At 41.0% G+C, this 13,791-nt stretch overlaps 1 protein-coding gene across 8 annotated transcripts in view; it reads left to right on the top strand.

Moving 5' to 3' along the window:
- ptprma (protein tyrosine phosphatase receptor type Ma) overlaps positions 1-13,791 on the top strand; it is a 236,662-nt gene that overhangs the window by 177,588 nt on the left and 45,283 nt on the right. For 3 of the 8 annotated variants that reach the window (XM_066682266.1, XM_066682264.1, XM_066682265.1), the window contains exon 14: positions 4,996-5,131. In XM_066682266.1, the coding sequence (XP_066538363.1) occupies positions 4,996-5,131 (136 nt within the window). Of the gene's footprint in view, positions 1-844; positions 920-4,995; positions 5,132-6,736; positions 6,767-13,791 lie in introns of all 8 variants that reach the window. The other 5 variants (XM_066682258.1, XM_066682259.1, XM_066682261.1 and 2 more) reach the window with 3 other exon arrangements.

Here is a 13,791-nt window from a genome sequence, read left to right as displayed (position 1 = left end):
CACTGGCCTGGCTGTAAAGGCGAGCTTCCCTCAGCATATTGCCGGAGCGGTGTTTGATGGTACTGTAGGGTAACACTGCTCCTGGTGACAGATGGAATATAGCTCCGCTGAAAGCTGAGCGACGTTTGATTTCCGAGCCCAGAACGGCTTGGCAGTGTAGCGTTCCTGACCTCCCGTGGACCATTAGCGAACATGGGAGGCACTTAGCAAGCCACAGGCTCGTCTCGGCGCTAGTCTGCACACCGTTTGGAATTTAATTGAGCACAGATGGTAGATAATCTATTTTCCTTACTACATGCCATCTCTCTAATGGTGCCAGGCCTGTCCTATGCAAATGAGTGCCTTTTTCAGCTTTATTTTTCCAAGACAGCAGTTGCAGGCAGCAAATGCATCTAAATACACACTCCCTCCCCCTTACACCCCTAATCCTAACAAAGATTACACGAGAATGGGCTTCCTCTCTTTGTTCTAAGTTTACGGGTTTGAAATGAGTTGTTTTATTTAGTCTAGGCTGATATGGGTGGCTTTGTCTGGAATTTGCTTTTGTCTAACATTTCTTTGCTTAAACGTATAAGTTAACTGTCACTCCACTGAGGCCCAGGGGAGGTATCAGCACAAAGAGTGATTTAAAAAGGACACATTTGCGCACGGTTTTATCAGCCTTTGTTAATTAAGTGACTAAATGTGTTGAATAACAGCAGCAGGCTTGTCTGTGTTTGCGTCTGCCTAGCACTGTGACTAAAGATTCCTCTTTGGCCAGCCTCTGGCTTCAGCCTGCTCTTCTTTTCTCTCTTGTCTCTTTTCTCCTGCTGCATGTTGGCCTGGAACTCTTCTCTTGCCTTAGCCGCCATTATCGTGACCCAGCTCACCACGCCATACATACGCATCGCACCAGCCGCAGGCGACAGCCAGCTAACAGGTCAGAGCCCTCACCGCCTCTCACCGCTTTCTTAACACTGAACATGACAGTGCTTCTGAACTCCACCTCTTTATCAAACAGTGTGTGTGTGTGTGTGTGTGTGTGTGTGTGCGTCTATGTCCTGTGTAATTTTGTATAATCTTGTAATTAAGTGGTCTACACTACTATACAGATATTGCAGGAATATTTAAGTATGTATCTTGGTAATAAATGTGTTTTATTATTATAAATAATCAGAAAAAAATCTAAGTAAACAAATACAATGTTTATATGTTGTTTTGCCTTGTTGCAAAAATATTTTTAAAGAGTTTTTACTGAAATCTCATCAGCCAAAGTAGACATTTGTTCAATTCCATTGTTCAATTTGCCAAAGCGTCCATATTTCTTGCTTAACCAGATAACTTTATGCTTTAAGTTGATGTAATTCTGGATTTATGTTTCACCATGGCGGATCTCTTTGTCCTGACTGGTCCAAGAGCTGTCCACATTAACAGAACTCATATCATATCATATTACATTTATATTATCAAGGTACAAGAGATACACTAGTACAATTGTCCACATTATTTTGTCCTGTTAAAAAAGCTTGGCTTTCTCTAACATTCTGATATTCCTGTGTGTTTTGATGTCTTGTTTTCAGACTGTGTTTGTAATTTGTTTACTGCATGCAGTAGATACTTAGTTATTATTGATAAGCCCATGGTGCAACACTGGGGAAGGTCTTGCCAACCCAACACTTCAGCTTTAGCCACTGTTCATTCCAGATTCATGTGATACAGAAGGTCAGTTCTTATTGGATTAGCCTTGGTGTTCTTTCTGCAAACTTAATACCATTTTGCCCCTAAAATGAGAGCGTCATGGACTCAGCTCATTTTTATTCAGGGTTGGAATGGAGTTCCTAAGAGGAGTGGAAAGAGGAAATCAATACAGACCCACAAGACCACGTGAATCACAAAACCTCGTCGCTTGGCATGCGTGACAAAGCTATTGTGTGTAACCTGCTGTCTGAACATTACATTTAAATATTTACCAGCCTCACTGGCGACGTGAGGGATGGAAACTTTCTTTGTGGTGTTTGTGGAAAGAGCCTAGTGGCTCTCTTTTCCAAGAAGTACACACATCTAGTCTCTCAAACACCTAGTTTAGCTCTTTTTGCTAACAACATTCTACAGTTTTCCAAAGAAACTTGCAACCGTATCTATTGTCTCAGAATAGAGTGAACCTTGAGATGATGTATGAGTGTGTGTGTGTGTGTGTGTGTTGTCTCTCACCTTTAGCCATTAGAAGTAAGGGGTTTGTTTACTGTGTGTGCTGGTGTAGCAGCTGTTACGGCTGCAGTGTCTCTCAGGAGCTTCACTCCCACTCACTGCCTTTTACAGGACACACACACACACACTCCCTCCAGTGCCTACAGAGGAGCTTCAGCACAGGACCTCTGTTTTCTGCCACAGCACAGACTGGACAGAATTCCCACTATATATCTGCACTCATCACCGGGTTCCATGTGACCATTAAAGGATATAAACAGGAAATTACAAACGGAAAAACTAATGATAAATAATAGCAGGAAGGCCTTTTGCATTTTTACTTAAAATTATTGCTTCAAAGTCTTTGTGATGCTTCACTGACCTGTAATAGAGTGACTGTCACAGCCTCAGAGCTACAGAAACTACACTAAATAACAATTTAGGATGCCCACCTCCCACCCGTTATTGCAGGGGGAGCCCAAGAGCAACAATAAAAATTTTACTTAGTGTTCTTTTAAGTGAAGATACTATAAAATGTAGACTATTCCCAATTTACCTCAAAAAGCAAAGACAATCAACCATTATGTGTCTGAGTCATTGGCTTCTTTATTTTAGAGACATGATGCAAATGCTAAATGTAATGGGAAATTTTAGCTACCACATTAGCATTGTGTGAACAACATGCCGGATCATTTTACAGTTAGCAGTTAGCTATATCTCCTGTAGGTTTATCTATTTATAACACCATCAAAAAAACAAGTTGTGAACCTGTAAATAAAAAAAGGAGACTGTGTTTACCAGCTGCTTTATTCTAGCTACATCAGTGTTCCAGTTGTAAGATCAGTACAGACCTGAAGCAGTCTAATGCTAACTTATCCAATGCCGAGTGTCAGCTATAGTGGTATATCATCACTATCCAAGTAAAAGTTTATAGAATACAGAAAAATCTGAAGCCAATTTAATTTGAAATAATTTTGGAGCATTGCCCTTGGTCCATTCATCATGATATTTTCACACAGTGTGAAGGACAGCTTCAAAAAATTGAAAATCAACAAAAATGGAGCCACATTATACGCCCCTCCCGCTCTAGAGCAGTTGCACTGCACTCTGTGGAGGGAATGAACACCATTCAATACCTTCACAAGGAGTTAAAGTGAAGAAAGTTTATTCAAAACTTTCCCTCCAACCTCAGCCCATGTCCTCACTCATGCTCTTGTTGCTACATGCTATTCAATCCTCACAGCAATGTTCTGACACCCACAGTCAAGCCTTTTTCAGAAGAGCAGTGTCTACAAACTGTTGGACACAGAGAACCACTGACAGCACCAGTAAAGGCAAAATTCTCTTCTAAAACGAGACCCTGCTCTCTGACACCATCCGTCACCAAGGTAACCACACCGCCCAGCTGGAGTGATGGATGCTGTCACACGCTGATTGAAAAAGTGGAGCTGGCAGCAGGAATAGATTCGCAGCCAGGCCCGAATTGAACCGCGTGTCCCGGGCTATTTTTCATCCCATACTCATTTAGAGCGCTGGAAATGGATATTTCACCTGCTTCTGAACTGACATGCCATCACATTATACAGTAAACAGCAGAACTTTCCCCTCTCCTCATCACCTGTTCATTCTATTACCAGCACATGCTTTATCTGCGTGGATGTGTGTCTGTCTGTCTTTCTGTCTTCCCCTCAGTCACTCTTAAAAGACTTATACTGCGCTAGTGCAGAAAGCCCTGGCGCTGCGAGGTGTCGGTTATCTCTCTTGAGCAGATATGAAATGCTTGTGCCCGTGGTGTGATCAGCCGTCACTGTCTACTCTGGGAATAAATGGCCCTGAAATAAGTTGTCGCCCCACACTTTCTTCCCCTCTTTTTTTTTCTTTCAGCTTGTTTTCGCTCCTTTTACGTTTGCCACTCGCCATATGTGACCCAGATTTGAATATCCAAAGGCGATAGAAGAAACAGTTATTGTGCCCATGAAGGAAAAAGAAAAAGGGGTGGGGGGGGGAGACAATGGAAGTAGAGAAGCATGGTTAATGAGTTTATCTTCTTCTCTCAGGTGGAGGACCTGGGGAGAGAGAGAGAGAGAGAGAGAGAGAGAGAGAGAGAGAAATAACCTAATTTGGGTGGGACCACCAAAAGTGTGGTGATGTTTTGGCAGTGGGGGGATGATGAGTGGAGGATTAGAGTTTTGTTCTGGTCATGAGTTAAAAAAAAAAAAGAAACCTGAGGGTCCTATTAAAGATCCCATTAGAATAATCATTCTCTGCCCTGAGCACCAAGTGCTGAATAACTGATGAGCACCTAAGATATGAAAAGTTCTATCTCATCCCCTCACTCTCACTCATATATATCCTCTCTCTCTTTTACTCTCTCACACACACACTATAGACATTGTCTTGCCATATGATTAATGAAAGCATGGAGCAGATCTTGAAAATAGATGGCAAGAGAGGCTGTTTTACACTTGGCTAGACCAGACAGACCGAGCCAAAGCCTTTACAGCTGGGGAAATTATACAAACTCATGTTATTTAATTATTTTATTTATTTGTTTGTTTGTAAACTTTAATTATTTATGTATTTGTTTGTTTGGTTTTTGAGGGAAAATAAAGACTATTTCTTATAAACTAACACTTCATACTTGTTTGAAGTGCAATACATTTAGATACATATCACCATTGTTTGTTCAGATTAATTTGTTTTGTTTAAAAGCATTGTTTTTCTCTTATTCTTAAATTGATTTCACAACTGTTGGACACTGAGCCACTTACTGGTATTAGAATATTGAAACTGTGGAGTCATGACACTTTGAAATGCTGCTGATTACAGGGGCAGCGACTAGGAAACCTGACGCAGTGGAACCAGAGAAACAAACGGACCACACCGTCAAAATCGCTGGTGGTATTGCTGGCATCCTTCTCTTCGTCATCATCTTCCTGGGTGTAGTGCTGGTCATGAAGAAACGGTAAGATTCCTAGCTCTAATGTGCCCGATTCTGTGCACAACTCCTGCAAAGCACCATGATGCAGTCTTTAGACCCTGGATTTGAATGTGCTAGATATTGTAATGGTCCTGTAGCACACTGAAATAAATGAACATTATGGTATTGCATGCATATGGTTTACATAAAAGTCAACTCTGTGAAACTGTGCTGATTGTCTTTCGACTTGCAAACACCCCCCCATTTGTCAACCGAGCAGTGAATAATTGATTTGATTGCTCTGATAACCGCCATTAAAATGTTTGTGGCACCAGTGTACAGTGCATGATGAAATATTCATTTTTTCCTCCATGCTAAACTCAAACAAATGAACATGTTTTAATGACCCTGAAATAGAAAATAGGAAACGTTTCTGAAGCTTATCTCGTGCTAGAAGAAAAAAAGTAAAGCAAGATAAGAGAGAAAAATTGATGAAAGGGATTTTTTCTTTCTTTTTTTTCTTTTCAAAGGGAGGCCTAGGGCATGTTGCTGCAGGCTAGTTTATATTAGCTCTCGCCCTCAGCTGGAGTGCAAAGCTCTCTGGGTTCTGTACAAAAAAACCTCAGGAAGCAACACTCTGCAAATAGCCCAACTTCTTTTTGTATACAGCAAAGAGCCTGTAACGCACTATGTGAGTAGGCAAGTGTTCGATGACTTTAAATAGTGCCTATCCATTTTCCACCATCTGAAGCCTAGCTGTGATTTAAAAGCAGCAGAGACACAGAGGAAATATGTTTTAAATCCAAGTCATTATGTTCTGAATAAGGATATTCGTCTTTATTGATTTTCCTGGTGAGTTTCAGAATGGCCAAACATTTGAAGAGGCATGCCTTCATTCTGCTAACTAAGCAAGACAGCCAATTACAGGGAATCAATTGTTTGCATTGATAGTGTAGTTTTTAGCATAATGACCTTGGCATATCTGGTTATAAATAAATGTTATTTGATGGACGCTGTGGCCAGGGGCATTAGGGATTGAGCAGGGCCTGAAATGATGATTACAACAGACGTGCAATAAACTTTGAAGTGCATTTTTTTAATTACTGCTGGAATATGTGTTAGTCACTGCCACAGTGTTTAAATGAAAACGTTAAAGCCACATTCTTGCAGACTTGCCGTCTAATTATACCTAGTGTGAAAGGGCACATCAGGGTCATTTAAACCACTTTGCTAGGCCATTTCCAAAAACTAAGGCCCTGTCCTAACTCTCTCTTTCTTAATCTTTCTATCTCTGCTCTCTAACGTGACAGTGGCTCTTTCACCTGAGCTACTCCCACTCTTCCTGTCCTCACTACACTTTTGTGGTGCATACATACGTATGGCCTGCCAAACTTTAGGTCTCTGTGATCCTCCTAAGCCCTGCCCCACTCTCCCCACTCAGCCAGTCAGAGCTAGCTCTCACATGCCACACCCCCCCAGCAGCCACCTTGCCCTCACAGTCGCTCAAGTAGCTCCTCACTTGTGTCACCATATCAGGTTTTGTTCATTTTCTATTTTTCAGACATTAATATTTTTACTTTTTCTTTCCTTCCATTTACATTTCTCCCCTCTCCACCACTGCTTTAATCCTTCCACCACCCCACTCGGCAGAAGAACCTATCACTCCTACACTTATTACCTGTAAGTAACCACTTTGTGAAACGCTTAGTTGCCATGCTTTCTCTCCACCACGCCGTTTGATATTCCATGCATGAAACCCAAGTGACTTCCTTCCTCCTTTCAAACTGAAGCACAAGCTTTCTAGTGTTCTCGCAGTTTGGCACAGAGCTAACAGGCCTCGCCTGAAGCTGCCAATCATTCAGAGACCATTCGGATATTCTGAGCCTTTGCAAGTGCCATCCAAGTCTCTTTGTTATCTATTTTAAAGATGCGCACTTAAATGAACCATGTCTTGGCACTGGTACAAATGTGCTCTGTTTGGAACACTTGAATCATTAATGGAAGAAAGTGATCAAAATATGGTAATTGCTCTCAAGAGATGAATCTAGAGTGCTCCAGTTCGAAGGGGGTGATTTGATGAATTACTGATATCCTAATTGATGAAAAGTTCCCTTAGACTTGATTAGAATGATTCCTTAGTCTTGACGGATAGCCAGCAGTTTTCCCCTTGCTTTAAGTTAGTGGCAAAAGGCAAAGGGAGAGCTGTGTGCTGCTGCGAGGCCTTCTAGCATTTCTAGCATTGATCCACTGGAATGATGACTAACCCCAATCCTGTCCCATCACAGAAACAGCTGTGCAGACACAAAACCAGCCGTGGTCATGTCTGCCTATTTGGCTTAACACTGTCCTGCATCTTCCATCTCACCTTGGCATTGCCCATCGCTCTTAGTTCTCTGTCATCCATTTAACCAGTGCTCATCTCACAACTCACAACCTCAGTTGTTTTCCTTCTCCTCATATTGTTTATTTATTTTTTTTATTTTGCATGGCTTTGTTGACAGCATGTGAATCATTTTTTTCTGTTCTGTTCTGTTCTGTTTTTTTATTATTATTTTATTATTTTTTTGCTCACACATTAAGAATAGCTGTCATTTCTCTGTTATTAGACTACAGCCAAAATGACAGCCCTGTGAAGTGTAGTCTGTTATTGACTGAGCAGACGGCCCCGTCTAAGCCCAGAGGTAGAGGCAAGTTGTAGAGGGAGGACGTAATATATTCTCTATTTGCATCTGATGAACCTGAAGATATTTTGAAGGGGAGTGGCATTATTGTTAGCCTCAGCCAACTGTGGTTTGTCTCCTTGCGTAATCTAGCGGGCCAATAGTCCAACATTGCTCCTCATTTGGACATTGTTGGAAGAGTTTTTGTTTGTGTTGGCCGTAGCATGTGCCAGATTGCAAGTTGTCACAAAAGAGCTGCCCCCAGGCTAGGATTTGAAGAAGAGTCTGCAGAATGTCTGTGGTGATTGTAGATAAATCCATGAAACACAGAACATTTTTCTCCATTTATAGATGCAACTATATTTGGTTACAGAGCTCTGACTGAAAACAATGATGCTACATCCTTTAGCGCTAATTCCTTAATGTGTGTCTTCTCTTCTGTCTAAACAAAACTTACTCTTAGAAAAAGAACATGTCATGTTATAGTTTTGTGGCATTTCTTCATGACAAATCGAATTTGATATACTTAGCTGCAGGGATTTAGACCGTTTGCTGAAAAAGATGTATGCCTTTATATAAATGCAAATGATAAGGATTTATATGTTTCAGTGTCTCATTCCCCTCATTTAGTCGAAATACTTGCATATGATGCTTTTTCTGTAATGGTTATTGAGTTGTTTACACTTGGGATGTATTCAATTACAAACTCGGGGTCTGTGATTGAGTTCGTTTTGGCTGAATAGCTAATCAGTGGGATGGCTCTGAAAGTTCTGTGGGGTTAGGTGTCTGTGGACAACTGTTTAAAATTTACTTGCTGAATTATACCGAAATCAACAAAGGATCTCACCCTCTTAAAACTATCCCAAAGTTCTGCAGTCCATCTACGGCTGGACAATAACTCAATATCGATATATATCTCAGTATATAATGTTTCAATAACAATGATATGATTTTGAAACCCATTTTTAACATTTCAGTGTACATTATTTACAACATCGGTCACTGATGGACATTGATTACAGGGCACTGCTGTCAATTCAGCACTCAATTTAAAATCTAAGTTAAATATTATTATTGACAAAGCCAATAGATTTAAGTTTGATGGTGATATCATGTTTCTTGTTTGTTTTTGAAAGTTTTTCATTGTGAAAAACTTGATATTGATATCGGAATTATAACGTATCGACCATATATCATGATATACATTTTGGCTATATCGTCCAGCCCCAACTCCATCCATGTTTAATGTCTGGAGCAGAATCAGTTGAACACAGAGTCTCTTTCTTTCTGAAAACAGTGGACACATATTTAGATCAAATTGTCTTGAGGATTGTCCCCAGACGTTCTCATTATTTTATACATGCGCAAGTTAGAACATCATGGCATACAACCTTTTACAATAGAATTTAGAGCATTTTACCCTCACTTGAACTTTCAGGCCTTAGTGGAGACAGTTTTAGGCTGTTGAAATGTGTCTTTGTCCTCTGGGAAGCTAAAACCAGTCGGAAAACAGCGTGACGGTGCTGCTTTCTCCATCATTCCCTCAGATAGACGCTGCCAAAGTAGCAGCAGCCATAAAGCATGGAGCTCAAATGAGCGAGGGTCTCCCCCTCTCTCCATCACTCGCTCGTGCTTAGCAGGGAAAGCTGGGAGACAGGGCCATTTAACTCCGGCCTTCGACATAGTGAGTCCTGGTGCGCGAGAGCCTTAATTAAATCCTACACCGAGAGCTCACGCAGAACAAGAATCAAATTAATTGCAACAAGGGGATGCGCATTTGTCTCGTTTGACAGCCTCTGTGTATTGAGGGGAGTAGGAGGTAGAGGAAGTGTAGAGGGATGAAGAGGCAATTTGCACTCTCTTACCACAAGCCTGATAGATGGAGGAGCCGTCAAGAGTCGCCTTTTTGTCCAGGTGTCTGTTCGTTGCCAAGTAACTCCCAATCAAGTTAGTTTTTTTTTTTTTTTTTGTCCCAACAAACCCTCCTAGCCCCACTGGGATGTGATAAGCAAGCTTAGTCACAATTTGGGCAGTAGTTGCCAGCGCACTGTAATTTATTCTGTGTGCCTGACTGAGCATTAGACTCTCCGACATGACGTCAAATTAATTCTTTGTTGTTAATTGGCATATGGGAGCAAACCTGGGGATTTACACATAGTAGACACACACTCATACAACCCCCTGGAGGAAATTGAATTAGTGTGCTGCAATAAAGTGTTTCTCATTCAACCATTAGAAGGAGATCTTTTTCACTCTATATCCAACCTGTCAATGGCAGTACATTCAGAGAGTTTGTACAAACTCATTCAGATTTGCTCCTAGACTAAGTTAGGAGGATATCAGTGGTGGGCCTGTGTGCAGTTATGATTCTTTATTACAATATAAAAGAAACACAATGCAGCTTTTATTGTTGGGTGCACTGAACACACAGAATTACATTTTTAGATTAAGGTTTCTGTGTAGATTAAATTTCTGTGTATTTCTTATTCCTGGTCTGATTAGTAGTTGCTGAAACATACAAAAATAAAGTAATACATCCTCAAATTCGTCATCAAATTTCAATAACCGCATTGTCAAATCAGAAGAGTAGATTAAAAGTACATCACGGATATGATGCATTTATTTTATTATATTTTATTATGATACATGTTTTTTTTGTGCATGAGTTTTGAGGATCTTGGCAATGCTGTCAAAAGCTTGGATGTTGGCTGTAGGTGTATTTGTAAACATAAATGTGTAGTGTAAAGGAGTCTCACTGAATGCACTAGTAACCTTAAGCAAGGGGAGTTCGGTCATTGGGCCAAAAAGGCCAATAGAACTATTGATTGAGAGCCTTTACACTAGCAAATAAATCTCTGGAGGGATAAAAATTGCACTACTACCACCTACAAAGAAGACCCAGCTCCTTACAAATCATCACAGAGCTAGACACTGCACACTATAAAGGCCTGTGATTGAGGCTGCTCTGTGCTTGGCTTTCGTACACACACTGAACATACCAGTGAAAAAACTGGAGCACTACAAAAGGCTACACTGAAACCCAGTCAGAAGCCCGAGCGGCTAACACACAAGACCCCTTGGCGTAAACGGTGCCCCTGGTGCTTTCGATGAGCAGTCCTTTTTTAATTCCTCTTTGCTGCAGGTCAGGGCAGAGTAGATTAATTTTGTTTGTGACAGGAAGCCTTTTTTTGAACATGGCAGACATGGCCAACGGTTTTCTGAGTCAAACTGTGGATATGGGGTCACAGTTCAGTGAGAGGAAGAGAACAAAATTGCTTCCCTTGCAGGGAACATTAGATCTGTGATTCGCTAGCTGCATTCACTTGTTGGGAAGTGTGTGTGTGTGTGTGTGTGTGTTGGTGGGGTGGGGAGTGGTGTTTCACATGTGTTCTACACTAGCACAAATTGCTGTTTTGTTTAAATAATTTGGACACTGATTTGAACATAAGTTGAACCATTTGAAGAGACAACATTTTTAGATTTTGAAATGAAAGAAAAGCTGAGACACAATGAACAGCAAAGTATAAAATAGGGATAAGCAGAATTACAAAATCTCAACCTCACCACATTTACAGCATAAAACTGCTGTAGGAAAAGTGTAGTGTCAGATTTGGAACAGGATATAAGAGCAGTACTGTGAGGAAAAATATAATAAACAGCAAATATATCAGCTATATCATCTAATAATAATTTGAGCTACTTCATAATAGTAGAAATTTCAGGATAAATCTTAGTGTAAACAGGTCTCATTGAATGAACTAGTAACCTTCAGCGGGGGGGAGGAGAGAGAGAGAGAGAGAGAGAGAGAGAGAGAGAGAGAAAGAGAGAGAGAGAGAGAGAGAGAGAGACCTCTTACCTTGAGCAAGGATGTTTTCTAATTTTTGTTTTTGCACAATTTGTAAAAAATGGTTCTAACCCACTGTTCCAGGTCTTGTTTTAAGGCCTAAGGCCTTCCTGGAAGTGTGCTCTTGGTTGACATTTGATGACACTGTCATAGGATGAACAAAAGGGCGCTAGGGTTCAGGTGTTCAAGAGGTCGGGGCATTAAGAGCAGAATGGGACACTGTTGTCTAGGGTGACCAGACCAGGCCCTCTTTTACCCGGACATGTCCTCTCTTTTAGAATTAAAATAATGTCTGGGCGGAATTTCACAAACGTCCGGGATTTTGTTTTTCTAGAGCTTACATAGAATTTCGAGAAGCGTTTCGTTCACAAACTAGTCCCGCCCTCCCCTACTCCGATTGGTTCGCTTAAGTGAGAAGAGGGCGTGGTGAAGTAGCCTAAAATCTTCGGATTGCACGGTCTGACTGTAGAGCTACCGTTATTGGTCGATAACCTTCTCTGTAAACATTTAACTGGTCAGTCTGCACGTCAGTAGTCCTTGTTTACGTCAGGCAAAGCTCATGTACCTACCCTCATCTCGAGCAGCTATGCCGAAACGTAAACGTAAGTTCTCGGATGAATTAAAAAAGAAACTCCCATGTTTTGTGCAGCAAATAAAGGTGTAAATGACCTAAAAGCACACATAAGTTCAGCTAAGCATACAACGCCCCCACCCAGCGTTAAACTAACACTGATGTTTATGTTTACACCACTACAGTTAAACAGGGCTTTTCCTTTAACTCACACATATTTAAAACATGACTCAAGCCACAAAAGTCTTAATAAAGATAAAGGTTCTAGTTACACTTAAAGGGATAATGTTGTCTGATTTCTGAGTTGCTGTGTTTTTGGTTTCTGTGAGGAATGTCACAGTCACTCAAAATCTTAAGTTTCTTAACGCAAGTGTCGTCTGCTGCAGACTTACAGGAGGGGCGAATAGGGGGCGCTCGTGGGCACAACTGTTAAGGAAAACTAAAGAATTGAAACACTATATGGGTGTGAGGGTGCAAGTGCAAGCATCAGGACAGGGGATAACCGCCACTAGGCTGGTCCCCTCACTAGGGTAGGTCTTCAGAACCGGTAGTTAGGAAAAGAATTTTACCGTATGAAGAAACATTAACATTGTCTCTGTCCTGTGTCTTCACTGTACCTTTTATTGTTACAGTTAATATGTGATTATATGTGTGATAAGTCATTCTTGACACATTCTGTCCACCTCTTTAAGCTCACTGTAATATTTATACACGCATCCATATATGTATGAGACGTCCATCCCTTATTCTATAAATCAATCATAATGAGAACCTAAAGCAGTTCAACATCAGAGAACATTTAAAGGTGACATGATCAGACACTAACCCAGTCCAGTGTACTCCAAGAGCTCTGACGTCTCCTACAGTGTGACAAGAGAGAACAAACGGAAAACACGTTTCTTTGTTCTTAAAATGCAGACATTCCTCCAACAAATCTGGCAAGCGCTAGTCACTTTGTAAGCGAGATTTAATTATTTATGGTCAATATGTTGGGACTCCAGAAAGATTGGTGTTAAATGAAGGAGGAGGCACCAGAGCTGTATCAGAGTTACACCGTTTTTATTATGGCCATGTGAGGTGAGGGGGAACATCGGGTGAGGTAAATATATCAGAGTTCATGTCATATATTACATTTTGTCCTGAATTCTGCCTTTCTTTTTCGATATTTTCGTGTGTTATTTAGGAAATTTCAGGCTTGTAACTGACAAATGATATGAAATAGTTTTTGATCACACTCAGCGGGAGAGTAGCCCATAATGAGAGGCTGTGATTGAGTTTTGTAAATGGAATTCCTATAACGGGAATTTGGAATCTAGGCTTTTGAATGGAGACGATATAAGACAGCTGCTCTTGTCATGTCTGTGTGAAGGCTCTGTGGCTGTATGTTGTGACAGACCGTTGAAGTAAGGTCATACTGTAGCAGTCTGGCAGTGAGCTGCAGATGTTGTGAAAGAAGACGTTGTGCTTCACCTGCAACACAGTAATTAAGCTGTCAAACCGTAATGTCTTAATGTCTCCTCCTCCCGCATGATCCTTCACGCATGAGCAGCTCATTCCAATCAGAATGCAATCGAGTTGCCTCATTCATCTAAACAGGCAAATTAATATTGCAAATCAGCTTTAGTCAGTC

The sequence above is a fragment of the Hoplias malabaricus genome, chromosome 10 (assembly GCF_029633855.1).
Source record: "Hoplias malabaricus isolate fHopMal1 chromosome 10, fHopMal1.hap1, whole genome shotgun sequence".
Lineage (NCBI taxonomy): Eukaryota > Metazoa > Chordata > Actinopteri > Characiformes > Erythrinidae > Hoplias > Hoplias malabaricus.
This window is presented reverse-complemented; position numbering and strand designations above follow the sequence as displayed.